The following is an 18,708-nucleotide window of genomic DNA, read 5'->3' as shown; positions in this document are numbered from 1 at the left end:
TGTTGCCAATTATTTTGCCAGTGAGAGTCTATTTATCAAATCAGTTTCATCTAAGAGTTTAGTTAGAAGAGGTAAGTACTCTTTCTGACGCCTAAAACCGTTGAAAAGCAGACACTTAGAAGACGCTACCGCCCTAGTCTTCATCGATACCCTTCTCCACTGATACTCAAGTCTACCTGGGCTCTCCAACTCTTTGGGGATTCTGTGAGAGACGTGGGGTTTGACTGATTGCCCCACTGGCGCCCGAGCAACCGTAAGGAGCTGCCAGAGTACGAAAAGTCTATCACATCTGGCGCCCGAGCAGGGACTTCTGCTGTTCTTTGAGTAGTTCCTGTTACCGTAACCGTACCGTTTTCTCTAAATACTCTTCACTGGCAAATTGGTAACCGTTCTTTGTTTCTGGCATATATCCGTATAGTACATATTGTAAATCTTTATTCTGAATTTCTGGTACCGTGAAAATGGATGTCAACCGACTGAAAAGTGACGAACTTACGTGGGAGTTAGAGGCAAGAGGCTGCACCGTGGGACACACCGTTCAGGAGAAAAGAGCTCAACTGAAAAGGGCCATCCATTCCGACATACCGTTCATTCCAAGAGATGAAATTGACCAGGCACATCAAATTGGGGTTTGTGGTGCCAAGTTGTTCGACTTGATGGGAGAGATATGTGAGTTCGATTTTAATAATAGAGACAATGAGTTGCAGCGCATTAGGAGCCGGCTACTGCACGTTCAAGGCCGACTGAGAAGTCTATCTCCGGAAGCTGTCAGTCTGCTTCACAAGAAAACCGAGCTGGAGCACTCTCTGAAGATGGCTATGAGATTGCTGGAGAATACTCACTGGTTAGGTGGTATTCCAGAGAACCTGTCAGCCGGCACACCGTCGCTGATTGACCAGGAATTACCGGACTGCGCATCTAGACTTGGTCCAGGTCTGATTCCGTGCTCAACCACCGTTGGAGAAGCAGACTTGTTGAAATTGGGAGAAGATTGTGATATATCCCGACCGACCACTCATGATGACCGGCTGCAGCAGAACCGACAAGAAGTTTGCAGATTATTAACCGAACAAATTGAACGTACTTTTTTGCAGAAACAACCTTCATACCACCGACCGCCCGCCGACATCCTCCCATTTACCGTTGAACAAGCACTGCCAACCGACCGAACCAGTGAGGAAAACAGACCGCTAATAACATCCCCTGAGTCAAGGCGATTAACGAGGTAGTTTGCCGAATCAACCAGGAGAGTTTCATTTGCCTCATCTCCTACCGATACCGCTGGGATGAGAGAAGTAAGAAGCGAAGGACCGACGACCAAGGAAGCCGAACTGACGACCGAATACCCGCCGATGAAACCGCCGAAAACCACCGACCATTCCATCGTTCCTACCGTTCCTGTGTGGAAATGGAACCTGACGTTCGATGGGTCAACCAGTGTGACCTCATTCCTGGAGGAGGCTGAGTATCTTGCCGAGGCTAGAAAGGTGAGCCACGAACAGTTATTCGAGTCAATATACGAGCTGTTACGTAGGGATGCAAGAGACTGGTACATTCCCCGGAGAGGCACCTTCACCGACTGGACCGATTTCAAAGAACAACTCCGAGAGGCCTTTCTTCCTCCCGACTACGAGGACATCCTTTTGGAAGAAATCAAGAAACGCACTCAAGGAACCGATGAACGACTCTTGTTGTATGTAACTCGAATGCAAAACCTGTTTCAGAAGCTGACCGTAAAGCGACCGACCGAGGAAGAACAGGTGAATATCATCCGACGACGTTTACTGCCAGAACTGCAAACCGCCCTGGCCTTCCAACCGACTTCAACCATAGAAGAACTGCTCCGAAAAGGAAAAGTTTTTGAATTGGTCAAATGGCAAACCGCTAACTATGCTTCGCCACCGATCCAAAAGAGTCTCATCAACGAACCGCATCTTACCTTCCGAAATTCCCCACCGAACGTCAAACCGATCGGAATGCACCTGAACACTCCGAACCGCACCGAACCGTCTGAAAAACCGAAAGTAGCTCAGAGCTCTGCAATACCCCAGCGACAGGATGAACCGAAAAAGTCGAACCGACCGTCAACCGAACCCCAGTGCTGGAGATGTGGTGGCAAGGGTCATCTCCGAGCACAATGCACCTCGAAACCGCTGCTGTTCTGCTCTCGATGTGGTAAGAGGGGTGTCATGTCTAGGGATTGTAAGTGTCCGTTAAACTACTAAGGAACTGTCCGAAACCGGGGATACGTCAGTTCCAAGCAACCCCATCCTCGGTCCATGAGAGAGAAAAACCTACCGATTACCGTCCGATAATTAATGTTTTTGTAGGAGACAAGGAGTTCCCAGCACTGTTGGACACCGGAGCCACCAGGTCCTTTATCAGCAGTGAAGTGGCCGCCTACTGCAGGGTAGTGGGTATACAACCGGATTATGTTAGGGACGTTACCACCACCGTCGCTAACGGAAGTTCAATACCGATTAAAGAAATATATACCGCACCGGTCCGAATTGGGTCTGAAATTATGGAAGCTAAATTGTTGTTAGTTTCAGATTTACCGATCAATGTTGTACTGGGAATGGATATACTGAGGACACACAACTTCTCAATCAATCTCCAAACCGCCGAATGTTTCCTGAATGGAAGGTCCATCCAAGCCCGGCTCAGCGAGCCAGAGAACCGAGGACAACTACATGCGATAGGACCGCTTTTGTCGAATCTGAGTGGAGAAGAGAAAGTCAGGCTGGAGGAGTTTCTACAGACCGAATTGAAGGCGTTCGAAAATCTCCGAGGAACAACTCCACTGATAAAACACCGAATTAAACTCAAACCAGGCACCGAACCGATCAAGCAACGTTACCGTCCCCAAAATCCGAAGATGCAGGAGATAATAAACAATGAGGTCGACCGAATGCTGGCCGAAGGCATTATAGAACCGTCTTCATCCCCGTGGAGTTCACCGATAGTAATTGTCAAGAAAAAGGATGGTAAACCCCGATTTTGTATAGATTTCCGAATGGTCAACAATGTCTCCGTTAAAGATGCCTATCCGTTGCCTTATATTTCAGGAATTTTAGACAAGTTGAGAAAAGCCAAGTATATATCCACTATTGATTTGAAACAGGGTTATTGGCAGGTACCGTTAGCCCCCGAGAGTCGACCGATCACCGCATTTACCGTCCCTGGCCGTGGGCTGTTCCAGTTCAAAGTAATGGCTTTTGGTCTGCATTCCGCACCGGCATCCTTTCAACGTCTTTTAGACCGAGTTATTGGCCCTGAGATGGAACCGGATGCATTTGCGTACTTGGATGACATAGTAGTTCTTGGAGAGACATTGGACGAACATCTTGACAACCTAAGGAAAGTTTTCCACCGCCTCAGGGAGGCCAACCTGCAATTAAATCCGGAAAAATGTGAGTTTGTAAGAAAATCATTGAAATATCTGGGACATGTAGTAACCGAGGACGGCATTTGTACCGATCCTGATAAGATTTCAGCCATAAATGAGATGCCTGCACCGAAATCCGTACGAGAATTGAGAAGTTTCCTTGGTGTTGCTTCATGGTACCGAAGATTCATCGAAGACTTCTCCAAAGTTGTGACTCCGTTGACCGCATTACTCAAGAAGAAGCAAACCTGGAAATGGGAGACCGCCCAACAGACCGCTTTTGAGACCCTGAAACAGAAATTGACCCACTCACCGGTATTGGCCTGTCCGGACTTTTCAAAACCGTTCGTCCTTCAAACCGATGCATCCGATGCAGGACTGGGAGCTGCCTTGACACAGACCGTTGATGGACAGGAAAAAGTAATCGCTTATGCTAGCAGGACCTTGTCAGGTCCAGAGAAAAATTACTCTGTTACAGAAAAGGAATGTCTGGCAATAGTTTGGAGCATTGACAAGCTGCGTCCGTATCTAGAAGGCTACCGTTTTACCGTTATAACCGACCACATGAGCTTGCGATGGCTGCAATCTATCAAGTCTCCCACCGGAAGAATTGCGAGATGGAGCATATTTCTACAGCAATACGACTTCGAGATAAAGTACCGGAAAGGAGCCCTCAACCGTGTAGCAGACAGTCTATCCAGAAATCCGTTACCGACCACCGAGACTATATGTCTGACCGAGGAGACTGTAAGTTGTAAATGGTACCGAAAGAAATTGGCTGAGGTAAGAGCGAATCCCGCAGCGTTTCCCGATTACAGTATTGTGTCCGGAAAATTATACCGCCATTTTTGGGATGCTGATGATTTTACCGAGCCTGAATTCGGCAGTCCTTGGAAGCTATGCGTTCCAAAGGACGACCGAATAGATATTTTACAGGAAAACCACGACCGACCGACCGCTGGACACCTGGGGATAGCGAAAACCATAACCCGTATAGCCCGAAATTACTATTGGCCAGGAATGTTCAAGGAAATAGCCCGATATGTCCGTAAATGTGGTACGTGTCAGAGGTACAAAGTTCCGCAACAGAAGCCCCCTGGAAAAATGCATCCGTATGTGGTAAGAGAACCTTGGGATACCGTTAGCACCGATATTGTGGGACCGCTTCCTCGTTCGAGGAAGGGAAATTGTTATTTAGTTGTGATGCAGGACCGATTTTCGAAATGGGTGGAGGCCAGGCCCCTTAGAAGAGCAACCGCAAAGGGTGTGTACCAGGCTTTATATGAGGATGTAATCCTGAAGTTTGGGTGCCCGAAAACCGTGATCAGTGATAATGGTTCACAATATGATAGTCGATTGTTCAAGGGAAGTCTGCGAGACCTTGGGATCCGACACCGTTTAGCACCAGTTTATTCTCCCCAATGTAACCCCGTAGAAAGAGTCAACCGTACCCTCAAAACAATGATAGCCCAGTTCTGTGAAAAGGATCAGCGTACCTGGGATGAGCATCTGAAGGAATTGACATTCGCAATAAACTCTGCAAGGCAGGAGTCGACCGGATACACCCCAGCATTCCTGAATTTTGGCAGGGAGATGCGTTCACCGAACGCCAAGTATCTAACCGAGATGGCCAACCGGGATGAAAAGGAACACACCGAACCAGACACCGAATCAGATACCGAACCGCAAGTTGCTTTGCATGCAAACAAATTAAACCGTTTCACCGAAACTTATGAGTTTGTCAGATCTAGATTGGCACGAGCTTTCTCCCAGCAGAGCCACTACTACAATCTACGTCGGAGGGACTGGCGATGTCGAGTAGGAGACCAAGTATACCGAAGGGAACATCCCTTGTCTTCCGCAGTGGAGGGAATTGCAGCCAAATTGGCTCCGAAATACTCCGGACCGTATACCGTTATAAAGGTAGTATCTCCTGTGGTATATGACATCAAGGATGGCAGTGGTAAGATTCTCCGACACATTCACATCAAGGATCTGAAGTCCTCCCTTGGAGAGGTACCGTCTGAAATGTAAAAAACCGTTACTAACAAAAAAAAAAAACCGATTGACCTAACAGGGTACCGATGAACCGTTATTTTCTGTTTGATTAACGTATGAAATTTTCAGGATGAAACGTTACTCGATGGGCCGACCGTTAACATTTAGGGAACCGACCCCACCGTCCGGACCGCCTTCTCCAGCAAGTAATGGGTCGACGCTCAGCCTGTCGGCAGACTGGGAGGTGCCGCCGGAAAGGAAAAGAGACGCCGGGACCAGCACAGAACCGCCAGCCACCAGGACCGTGGGTACCGATGGATATCACGTCTACCTGGGGTTGGGCCCCCGAAGCTGTTGGCGGTGTGGCAACGAAGGCCACCGACGAGAACACTGCAGAGGGGAGCGGGTGAAATTTTGTTCTAGGTGTGGCTGCGTGGGTGTCCTATCACGGGATTGCTGTGCCCGAACCACCGACCGTGACCGCAGACCTCCCTTAACCACCGTCAGCCAGCGAGGAACCCCAAGCCGGAGCGGATCCTCAGGAAGCAGGGCAGAGGCATGTTTCTTTGCACTCAGTTTAATTGAAACTTGACTTACTTCCGTATATTTTTCCGAAACCGTTCTTTGCACTTAGTTTAATTGAAACTTGACTTACTTCCGTATATTTTTCCGAAACTGTGCATGTTTCTTTGCACTCAGTTTAATTGAAACTTGACTTACTTCCGTATATTTTTCCGAAACCGTTCTTTGCACTTAGTTTAATGGAAACTTGACTCACTTCCGTATATTTTTCCGAAACCGTTCTCTGCACTTAGTTTAATTGAAACTTGACTTACTTCCGTATATTTTTCCGAAACCGTGCATGTTTCTTTGCACTCAGTTTAATTGAAACTTGACTTACTTCCGTATATTTTTCCGAAACCGTTCTTTGCACTTAGTTTAATTGAAACTTGACTTACTTCCGTATATTTTTCCGAAACCGTGCATGTTTCTTTGCACTTAGTTTAATTGAAACTTGACTTACTTCCGTATATTTTTTCCGAAACTGTGCATGTTTCTTTGCACTTAGTTTAGTTGAGACTTGACTTACTTCCGTATATTTCCGAAACCGTCCATTTTCCTGAAGTGAAATTTTGCCAGCCGTCCTGCGCCGACCAGACACAGCCGTTGACGTCCATGATTTAGTGTGCCTGTCTATTTTCTTTTGTGTACAGTTTATTTTAATAGAAATAAATAGTTGAACATTTATTTTTGTTGCCAATTATTTTGCCAGTGAGAGTCTATTTATCAAATCAGTTTCATCTAAGAGTTTAGTTAGAAGAGGCAAGTACTCTTTCTGACGCCTAAAGACCGTTGAAAAGCAGACACTTAGAAGACGCTACCGCCCTAGTCTTCATCGATACCCTTTTCCACTGATACTCAAGTCTACCTGGGCTCTCCAACTCTTTGGGGATTCTGTGAGAGACGTGGGGTTTGACTGATTGCCCCACTGGTGCCCGAGCAACCGTAAGGAGCTGCCAGAGTACGAAAAGTCTATCACAGGAGATATAAAAGCAATTATAGCCGGAAAAGAGACAATAATTCATTCGAAAAGTCGGAAGAATCTTTCTACCGGTCACTCACATCGTCGGATGGAGAGAATGGAAAGTTACCACCAAAGGAAGCCATTGAACAATTCTGGACCGAACAATTATCAACGAAACCTCACTTCAATGGAGATACCGGATGGATTGAAGATGAAAAATCTGAAGCTATAAAATATGAGCCGATGCAGCATGACATGATCACAATTGAAGAAGTAAAATCAGCTATCAGAGGACTGCACAACTGGAAAGCACCTGGGCCTGATGGATTACAGAACTTCTGGATCAAGAAACTTTGGATCATGCATGACAAATTGACCTCCGCAATAAATGATGTCATTGAAAATCCTGAAAGAATGCCAGTATTCCTTACACATGGCACAACATTCTTGTTACCTAAAGACCAAAGGAATACAGAAGACCCATCCAAGTACCGACCAATCACATGTCTTCCAACGATGTACAAATTAATCACATCGTGCATTTCAAACCGAATTCACAACCATTGCGAAAGGAATAACATCATCGCCATGCAACAGAAAGGATGCACCAAAGACAGCCGAGGATGCAAAGAACAACTAATAATAGATTCAGTTATCTGCAATCAAGCGTTCTCCAAGCGAAGGAATCTTTACGCTGCCTACATAGAGTACAAAAAAGCATTCGATTCTATACCTCACGAATGGCTCTTGACGATCTTGAAGATTTACAAGGTGGATCCCAATATTGTTAAGTTCCTGAAAAACGCCATGTCAACCTGGCGTACTAGTCTCCAAATGAAAGCAGCAGATTGCTCCATTACAACAGGACCTATTCCAATAAGACGCGGAATTTTCCAAGGAGACTCGCTGAGCCCTCTGTGGTTCTGCATGGCCCTGAATCCCTTGTCTCATAGATTGAATTCTACGGACTACGGATTTTCCATCAAGAGCGGGAGTAGAACTATGATGAAACTGAATCATCTCCTTTACATGGACGATTTGAAACTCTTCGCATCTACCAAAAAACAAATGCAACTGATGCTGAAAATGGTGGAAGGATTCTCGGAAGACATCAAAATGAAGTTTGGACTAGAAAAATGTCGACTGCTAAACATAACGAGAGGGAAAATAGAAGATGGTACGTTCAAACTCAAGGAAGGTGCAGAAATTGAAGCATTGAAGGAAGGAGACACATACAAGTATCTAGGCATAAAACAGGCAAGAAAAATCAATCAGACTCAGATGAAGAAAGAATTAACGGAGGAGTTTACCCGAAGATTGAGGAGGATATTGAGAACTGGTCTTAACAGCAAGAATCTGATAAAAGCGATTAACACCTACGCTTGCTCGGCGCTGAGCTATTCATTTGGTATTATCTCTTGGACGACCACCGATTTAGCAGCTTTACAGAGAAAAATAAGGACGATGCTGACTAAACACAATAAACATCACCCCAAAAGCTCAATAGAACGGACAGAGCTGCCACGACATCTTGGGGGTAGAGGAATTGTTGATTTGTCCAACCGTATGTCCCAGGAAATTGAAGGACTTCGAAACTATTTCTTGAGCAAGGCAGCTTCGTCAGAACTCCATCGAGTAGTTTGTGTTGCTGATACATCTACACCGTTAAAGCTACACCAGGATCACTTGGAAACCGTCGAACACTCTGCAGAAAGTAAAATGCAGAAACTAATTGGCAAACCTTTGCATGGGAGGCACCAGAATGAGGTCAACCATGATTACGTCGACATATCTGCGTCGAACTACTGGCTGACTTCCGGAAGGTTGTTTCCTGAGACAGAGGGCTTCATGCTCGCCATCCAGGATCAGGTGATTCCAACAAGAAATTACATGAGATACATCGCCAAGGATGCCTCAGTGGCGGACGATAGCTGTCGTTATGGCTGTGCGACACATGAAACTATCCAGCACATCACCGGGGGATGTCAGAAGTTCGCGGGCACGGAGTACAAAAATAGACATGATGCTGTTGCCAAGATTCTTCACCAAGAATTGGCACTAAAACACCAACTTCTAACTTCGAAAAGGATTCCTTATTACAATTACCATCCAGATGCTGTGCTGGAAAACGAACATCACAAGCTCTACTGGAATCGCACTGTTCTCACAGACCGGAAAATAACCCACAATAGACCAGACCTCATATTGCTCAATAAGGATGAGGACACAGCACTATTCATCGACGTGGCAATTCCAAATAATAACAATCTTCTAGATAGACACACTGAAAACATTTCAAAATATAGAGATCTCGAGGAACAAACCAGAAGACAGTGGAAGCGGAAAGATATAAAGACCATCCCTATTGTCATTTCATCTACAGGCCTGATACCGAAGAAACTACTGGAGAACTTGAGAAAACTTCAGTTGGACGAAAATATTTATAAAGTCATGCAGAAGGCGGTACTGCTCGGAACGGCGAGAACTGTACGCAAGTACATGGGGAATGCAGAGGAACACCGTCTGCTCCGACAGGAAGTGCGGGTGGAGCAGGAATCCAACCTACAGCAGGAAGCCGAGGAGCGACCCGAACCCCACCACCACCACGAGCCCGAAAACCTGGAAAGGGCTCCAACAGAGCTTAATCCTTTTGATATCTCAGATATCTGGGATAAGTGAATTTTCCTCTGGAGAGGAGTGTGAAAGCCGCAAGGCTAAAGTCATAACATAATAGAATAACACCAACATCTCTGATGAAATTCACATGCCTGGGCAACAACAGGCAGAAGAAACTGATACTGAAAGTCCATCTTGCAACGCAAGTGAGCCTGAACACCAGGACGATAGGGAAGAGCTCCGCCGACAAGTTGACTCTGACATGAGGAGATACTTTGCCGAACTGGAAGGAACAGATCCTCTTCATCGAGTAGCACCTCCACGGCTCAATACATCCAAGAAACTGTCACTTATAATCGACATCTTGAATAAGGACGTTTTACCTGAATACCTACAGAACGGAAGTTCATTGGAATATCTGCATCTAGTTTTTCACTGTGCAGCGCTAACGACAGCGAAAACCATAGGGGCAAAAATTCGCCGAACGAGCAATGATGGTCCAAAATTACACGCGCCAGCATGGCAGAAACGTCTTCAACACAAAACAGAAAGGCTAAGAAGAGACATTGGACGACTGACGGAGTACTTGAACGGGAATCGAGGAAGAAAGGTTGTGAAAGCTGCCAAAGAGATCATGGATAGAAACAGGACACACACAGAACGAGAGACGGAGAATGCTACAGCTCACCATTGCCTCGACACTCTGAAGCAAAAATTAAGTCTGTATGCAGAACACCTGAGGAGATATAAAAGCAATTATAGCCGGAAAAGAGACAATAATTCATTCGAAAAGTCGGAAGAATCTTTCTACCGGTCACTCACATCGTCGGATGGAGAGAATGGAAAGTTACCACCAAAGGAAGCCATTGAACAATTCTGGACCGAACAATTATCAACGAAACCTCACTTCAATGGAGATACCGGATGGATTGAAGATGAAAAATCTGAAGCTATAAAATATGAGCCGATGCAGCATGACATGATCACAATTGAAGAAGTAAAATCAGCTATCAGAGGACTGCACAACTGGAAAGCACCTGGGCCTGATGGATTACAGAACTTCTGGATCAAGAAACTTAGGATCATGCATGACAAATTGACCTCCGCAATAAATGATGTCATTGAAAATCCTGAAAGAATGCCAGTATTCCTTACACATGGCACAACATTCTTGTTACCTAAAGACCAAAGGAATACAGAAGACCCATCCAAGTACCGACCAATCACATGTCTTCCAACGATGTACAAATTAATCACATCGTGCATTTCAAACCGAATTCACAACCATTGCGAAAGGAATAACATCATCGCCATGCAACAGAAAGGATGCACCAAAGACAGCCGAGGATGCAAAGAACAACTAATAATAGATTCAGTTATCTGCAATCAAGCGTTCTCCAAGCGAAGGAATCTTTACGCTGCGTACATAGAGTACAAAAAAGCATTCGATTCTATACCTCACGAATGGCTCTTGACGATCTTGAAGATTTACAAGGTGGATCCCAATATTGTTAAGTTCCTGAAAAACGCCATGTCAACCTGGCGTACTAGTCTCCAAATGAAAGCAGCAGATTGCTCCATTACAACAGGACCTATTCCAATAAGACGCGGAATTTTCCAAGGAGACTCGCTGAGCGCTCTGTGGTTCTGCATGGCCCTGAATCCCTTGTCTCATAGATTGAATTCTACGGACTACGGATTTTCCATCAAGAGCGGGAGTAGAACTATGATGAAACTGAATCATCTCCTTTACATGGACGATTTGAAACTCTTCGCATCTACCAAAAAACAAATTCAACTGATGCTGAAAATGGTTGAAGGATTCTCGGAAGACATCAAAATGAAGTTTGGACTAGAAAAATGTCGACTGCTCACTTATTTGATATCCTCCTACTTAATTTTTACTGATAATTAGTATATCTGGTCATATTTTGAAGTTTTAATTTTTTTTATACCGTACTTGGAACGGGACCTAACGTTGTCTTTTGAGTACACCTAACAATTTTTAATTTTTTTTCAAACCTAATGTTTCATTTAGAATACACTCTATATCATAAATGATTCATTATAGCAGACTTGCACTCTGAATTCATACACAACCTATTGCTTGATAGCAGGTCAAGAAGCGTTCAGTGGATTTTTTTTGCATAGTACTTGAAACAGTACTAACTGTCAACTTTTATGATCCCCTATAAATTTTTATTTGTTTTCGAAATTTATGTTTCATTAAGAATATGCCGTAAATTCAAATATCAGACTTGCACTCCAATATTATGAATTTTCTATTTCTTGATCGCAGGTCAAGGAGCGTTCAGTCTTTTACGCATAGTACTTAAAACAGTACTGTTGTCTTTTCTCTACATCTAACAATTTTCAATTTTTTTCGAAGTTAATATTTCATTTTGAATATAGAGCGCGGGCTAGAGTTAAAAATCCTACAAAAGTTTTCATTTTATAGGTTTCTCCTTCTTCCTAAAAATCTCAATGTAGTCATTTACATTGAAAAGTTTGATATTAGGATCTTCTTTTCTTCTAATAGATGTCATATTCAGAATCTCCTTCAGAATGAAAGACCTCGTCAAGCGTTTTCTCAGATTTCCGTTCGACACATACTGCTTTTTTTCTCCAACATCGGAATTTATTTTCTTCACGACTTTTTGGCTATGTTCATCTTGATTACCTTCTCTTCTTGCAGAGTGAGTGTCGGATTTTTTCTGCGGAACTTTTCCTCTTTTTCGTTCTCCTACATGTGACTTCAGAAAATTCCTGATTTGTACTGTTCTCCTCAAGTCAATTTGTTTAGACTTCAATTTTTCCAATCTCATTCTCAAGATCTTCTTTCTGTCCATCTCGTCTTCCACAATGAAAAAAATATTTAAGTATGAAACGATAAAATTCGATAGTATCAAAGTTAAAAAATGTAAACCACAACACAATATTTGCAGCACGAAGCACATTCACAACTGAATACTTTGTACATCTACTCCGCTGTTATATAGCCCCTCTACCATCCCTCCTTAGCACCCCACCACCCAATTGCCCGTTCCGTCGTCTGATTCGATATTAGATTGCTGTGACTTAAAATTTCTATGGAATCAACGTATTACATTCGTTCGATTTAACTGTCACACGTCGGACTGTTTGTTGATTTATCCTTAACTTCCTATGACCAATTTTAAAGTGTTACTTTTATTAGTTGTATGATGAGCCTTGAGAAAGGAACAAAATAGTTCCGAAACGTTGGCGAATTCATAAGAGATTGTTTTTCAACATGTCCAAATTCCTGCGATATTTTACTTATTGTGTTCAATTCATTATTTATGATACCTAAAAAGAACATATAAAATATTTTGTTATTTTGTGATACTTGAGCCTAACACTAAAAATACCTAAAATTATAGAGTGTTTTATAAAATTATGAGTTTATGAAACATATGCGAATTTAAATGATAATTGTCCAGAGTATTTTTCTTACAGATAGAATATACTATATTACTGTTTATTTTTTCAAACGTTTCTGATATTATGAAATGATAAAATATCAACAATTGAAAAGTATAAGTTTTCGATACAGATAATAACTATCTGGATAAGCAAGTATTAAAGCGCATTAGTATTTCAATTCTTAAGTTTGTTTCAAATCTCGCTGCTCCAAACAATATTTCAAAATTAATAATTTCTAGAGAATTCTTTTTCATCATTTACATTCACGTTGTAGATGGTATACACGTTTTTCCTGAGGAAATAAAAACTATAGAAAGAATGTCCCTGAATAGATTTAACGACTCTGATGTATATGCAGAAATCCATGTAGGTTAGAATCGTTATTTTTTATTTTCACATTAATTATACGGAGCACTGCTATCTACTTCATGAATTTCCTTTTCAATGTCTTAACCAGGAAACCGAAAAATTTTGAGTATATAATAATGAATAAATAAATAAATAAATAAATAAATATATAATTAAAATGAAATATTCTCATATTATAAGAGTTAAAAACTTGGTTTCTTGAAAAACGGCATGGATTCCCCATCGAGTAACATGTGACTCTGGTGACATGACATTGAATTTTCCAAGATTTCCAGCTTTCAGTATGCTTTAACGATGGAATGGTGCAACATTCAGGAATTGTTGTCGAAGTCATAATGTATTTTTAACAGCATATCCACCAAAAAATTCTTTCGTTTCGTACTTTCATCGAAAAAAATTTGTTTAAATGAAAACCTCTATTTTAGTCGAATTATGATCCATCCTATCCTTACTATGCCCAAAATTGACAAGGTATTCCTGGATACGGAATATTCTGCTATCGTTTTTCAAAATGGGGAATTATACGGAAATAACTTGATATTAGTCCGAAAGTCACACTAAAACATTTGTAAGGCCTCACTATCTCCAAAATTTAAGACGAAAATCGGAAATTATATTCACGCCCAGTACGAAAAGAAGATATTAAAAAAAAAAAATAACCATTGCAAGTGACATTCAGTAAAGTGAAAATAAAATATCGCCAAAATAATGTCGAAATTAGACATAGTCATACTTATGCAAGTTTTTAGCCGTCCAACTTCATTTGCTGTTTAGATTATATATTTTATGATTTCTATGCTGATCCGGCTATCGAAAATATTCAAAATGATTTTTAAAAGGCCGTTTTATAGAAAAAAGTTTTATTTTGAGATGCTGGGGTTCGAACATAAATCGATAATTAATTGCAATATTTCCGAAAAATGCATCAACAATCAAATATCTTATTTCAAAATACTTCAAAGTTCCTGCTATACAATTCCTTGTTTTCGCAGGTAGTAATTATGACCAAATCGGTCCGTTGCGGGCGGAAATGTTGAGGGATGGTTTATTGTATTGGTTATACTGTACCTATGTTATTCTGTACCTGTCACCTAGTCAAAGTAACAAATATTTTACTGTATACTTCAATACGTCAATGGTTTTGAATAGGGTTTTTTTTTGCTTATCAAGAAATAGTAGTCCCGTAGATCAGTTATGGCACTTTTTTGGTTTCCATGATATTGTTCTGGTTTTTTTTACAGATAAATCCCCTTTGTATTTGTCAAGAGAAATGAGATTTCGATAATTAAGTATGAACGTTGATTTCTATTCTATCTGTCCATTATATTCGTCAATGTAAACTGTTCTTTGTTTCAGGCTCAGGTAATTTCTTTTGAAATTAATTCATTTCAATGAAACATCCTCTACACATCCATATAGCTCATGGAAAACTTCGAAAAACCGAATAAAAAAGTTACTTCCTTCCGTCATGAATTTCTTAAAATGGATTGCTGAAATTTATTAGAGAAAATAACGAAAAATTTTGGTTGCAGTAGCCTTTTTCTTGAGGTTGAAACTGGAATAATAATATTCGCGAGAGAACTGAAGCTGGCATATAGAATAATGAGAAAACAATATAAAAAATTACGGTGCGTAGCGTAGCGTTAGATCTATGACGCCATTATAACTAGTGAAACTGAAAAGAGCAAATTTTTCCAATTATCTGTAGGATATAAATAGTAGATGAATCCCTAGAACAATGTTCTTGAATGACAAAAAAAAGCAGGATTGGAAATTATCCTGGTTATAGTGAACCAATGTCTCAATAAATGAGAGGATGAAATAACTCAAAACAAACGAAATTAATTCAGGAACATAATACACATTGATATAAAAGTGGACAAACAAATCAACAGTTGTTGGTTTTCATATAGTAATAGTAATAGTAATAGTATTTATTGATTCCAGATAATTACAAAGTTTGTAAAAATGGAACATGTCAAAGCCAAATATACAATATCATTGGTTTTTACAAAATTCTTTGAACTCACAAATATCATATGGTTCACAATTCAAGATTAAAGTGTACAAAGATTTTCTGAATTTGGAAGGGCATGAAAGTTTTCTAATTTGAGAGGGCAATATATTGAATAAAGATATTGACATACATTCAACGCTTTTACCTCTTAATGAGGTCTTGTGGGATGGAACTGAATATGGAAAAATTCTTCTGGTAGCATTCTGGTTTCAGAAACTCAGTAACTCAAAATAGCGGCTATGATTGCGGAAGAAAATCAGTAATCTATATATGTAAAGTCCATATATGGTAAGAATATTATTACTTTTGAATAAACCCCTACAAGATTCTCTAAAGCCCAGATTGAGCATAGTTCTTAAAGCTCTCTTTTGAACTATGAATAAATTACCTACATGGGAAGAGTTACCCCAAAAAATAATCCCATAGGACATAATTGACTGGAAATTAGAGTAATATATAATCTTCATTAGGTCAAAATCAATCTGATCCCTTAACATAAAGAGCATATAACAAATGGAGTTGAGCCTACATCTAAGTTGTTCAGTATGAGGTCCCCACTTCAAGTGTCTATCTAAAACAAGTCCCAAAAATACAACACTATGTTTGACCACAACATTGCTATTAGCAATATTCACTGATGAAGGATAGTTCAGTTTGGATTTTTCAGTGTAGAAGAAAATACACTGTGTCTTGTCAATATTTAAGATAAGATTGTGATCTTGAAACCAATCACCCACAGACTTCAAAACATTGTTCGAGTCCACAACAGCTGACACTATATCCGAAGATTTTAGCAAATAGTTGGTGTCATCAGCAAACATCCTCATAGAATACTTAGCTGAGACTTTTGCCTTAGGTAACTTGTTGATGTAGATGATAAAAAGAATAGGTCCCGGAATACTTCCCTGAGGAACGCCCATCTTATTCTCTCTTATGTCTGACTTGACTAATTCACCATCAACCTCCATAACAACTATCTGTTTGCGAGATGTAAGGTAGCTATCTATTAACTTTAATTGATTGTCTCTTATTCCACAGTCATCAAGGATCTCCAGCAGTCTTTCATGCTCCACACAATCGAAGGCCTTTGTTAAATCTAAGAATAGTCCCATAGGCACCTCACCACTCTCAAGGGAAACTAAGACTTCATTAATAAGCTCATAAGTAGCAGTTTCAATGCTTCTGTTTCTCACAAATCCATGCTGACAAGCTGAAATCACATCAAATTTATAGAAAAAATTCAGTAATCTGTTGGTCAATATTTTTTCGAAGACCTTGGAAAAAGCAGACAGAATGCTGATAGGCCTATAGCTATTGGGATCATCAACAGGACCCCTTTTATACAAGGGTTTCACAATAGCAATCTTGAGTTGGTCAGGAAAAATTCCCTCTTTGAATGAGCAGTTAACTATAAAACAAAGGGGTGCAATAATGAATTCAATCGATAATTTGAGTATCTTGATTGGTATCTCGTCATAGCCACATGAAAGTTAATTTTTTAGAGCTTTAACTGTTTTCCGAACTTCATCATGTGTAACATCAAACATATAGAAGGATTTATCAAGTCTGTCCCGCTCTGTGCTAGAACCTCTCTCCAGACATTCAGTCAGCGCAGTAGGAAAATCAACGAAGAAATTATTGAACTCATTCGGACACAAGGAAGAATCGTCCAGATCACAAGAAGAAGCCGGAGAAGTCTTACTTTTTGTAAGAGAATTTATCACCTTCCAGGAGGCTTTTGACTTGTTTTCAGAGTTTCTTATGAAGTAACTGAAGTGGTCCCTCCTCGCCCTCGACAGGAGACTATCATAATGTTTCTTCACTGACTTATACGTGTCTTTCAATTCAGATCTAGAGAAAGAAAGTATGTATAATAAGTCGAGATGTTTTTTCATGTTTATTAGTTCAGGTGTTAGCTTGAAGTTATTCCTGGATGTTGAAGGATGAATGGTTACCTTAGGAAAACATCTATCAAATGTCTGAAAAAATCGGCTATGGAATATATTCCAAAGATGGTTAGGGTCAGATGAATTTACAAAGATGTCATCCCAACTCAACAGAGACAGCTCTTGGAGGAAGATATCGGTGGACTCATCATTTATTATTCTCCTCTTGACCGACTTTATTCTGCGATCAGTAGTGAAATTGAGGTTGGAAGTGAATTTCAGGGCGGAATGGTCACTTATATGATGTTCGATCACCTTAGCTTGCCCCACCAGGGGGGTTATAACATTATCCAGACAGGTTCCCGATGAGGGTCGTGTGGGCTGACGAATCAAGGGTTCCAAGTTGAAACTCTCCAGGAGTGATATAAGCCCAACACTGTCATGAGATCCTGACAGGATGTCCAGGTTGAAATCTCCCACCAAAATGAAAGGAGCTCTCTCAAGTGTACATTTCTCTAGAAGAGTCTTAAGTTTCTCTAAGAACAGATCCACATCTGCCAAAGGTTGGGAATTAGGCCTATAAACACATATAATCAGTATTTTATGATTATTTGAATGAATTTGAGCTGAAGAACACTCAATGACATTTGGTATACTAATAAGATTGTAGTCCGACCTTTCAGTGAATTTCAGTTCTTCTCTGATGTAGATTGCACATCCACCATGTCTCCCTCTTGAACGGCAGAAACTTGAAACTAACTTGTATCCGATTATCTTGTAGACAGGAAGTTCATCCTTGGACTTCCAGTGTTCTGTAATAGCTATTACGTCTGAGTTTTCCTTTTGAGCCATTAGCTGTAGGCCGTTCATAGCTGTACCCAAAGACTGAACATTCTGGTGAACAAGGCTAAAGTCCCTGGTGGGTTTGGACTTACCAAATTTGATAGATGAATTTAGCTGTTCTGGTTCATTCTGCTCTTCCGTAAAAAATTTCGGTCGAAAGAGAAATCCCTAAGAACGACACCTTCAGGCCAGAAAGTCTCGCAAAAAATCTTATTATAAGCTGTGTCGCCTGGTAAGCCAATGCTTAAAGCGGAGTTTTGCCCAATAGTGTTGAGTTTTTTCACAATTATAAGTTCGTTATCATCCATATCTCCCAAGAAAGACCGTATATCTTGCTCCGAGACCTGTTTTCCTGCGATTTTCCCAACATAAATCCACCGTCTACGGATGGCACCCTTGATTGTATTATCTTCACAGTTAGTTTTAGTTCCATAACATATTTTCTTGCTATTTCTTGATTCTCGTTTTCCTTTCTTTCTTTCAACTGTAGACCATTCTAGATTGTTATCAGTGTCTTTCATAATGGAGTTCGATAATGAGAAATCGTTGGTCCTAATAGTTGGTTCAGACTCTTGGTTTTCAGGATTGTTTACAACTATTCGCGGATGCGGATGCTCGAATG

At 41.0% G+C, this 18,708-nt stretch overlaps 2 protein-coding genes across 2 annotated transcripts; one reads left to right on the top strand and one right to left on the bottom strand.

The window, feature by feature from the left end:
• Positions 1-1,425: 1,425 nt before the first annotated feature.
• Positions 1,426-15,364, top strand: LOC123322286. Its single transcript, XM_044910228.1, has 3 exons — positions 1,426-1,487; positions 5,516-5,946; positions 15,288-15,364. Exons 2-3 carry the CDS (start codon positions 5,517-5,519, stop codon positions 15,362-15,364), a joined length of 507 nt encoding a protein of 168 aa, XP_044766163.1. The 5' UTR covers positions 1,426-1,487; position 5,516.
• A 202-nt stretch (positions 15,365-15,566) lies between these two features.
• On the bottom strand, positions 15,567-18,095 carry LOC123322285. Its single transcript, XM_044910227.1, has 3 exons — positions 18,004-18,095; positions 17,060-17,820; positions 15,567-16,567 (listed from the first exon to the last, which is right to left on the bottom strand). The coding sequence occupies exons 1-3, from the start codon at positions 18,093-18,095 to the stop codon at positions 15,567-15,569; spliced, it is 1,854 nt and encodes a 617-aa protein (XP_044766162.1).
• Positions 18,096-18,708: the final 613 nt, after the last annotated feature.

This window comes from Coccinella septempunctata, chromosome X, assembly GCF_907165205.1.
Source record: "Coccinella septempunctata chromosome X, icCocSept1.1, whole genome shotgun sequence".
Lineage (NCBI taxonomy): Eukaryota > Metazoa > Arthropoda > Insecta > Coleoptera > Coccinellidae > Coccinella > Coccinella septempunctata.
The sequence above is the reverse complement of the archived record's forward strand: the minus strand, read 5'-3'. Positions and strand labels throughout refer to the sequence as shown.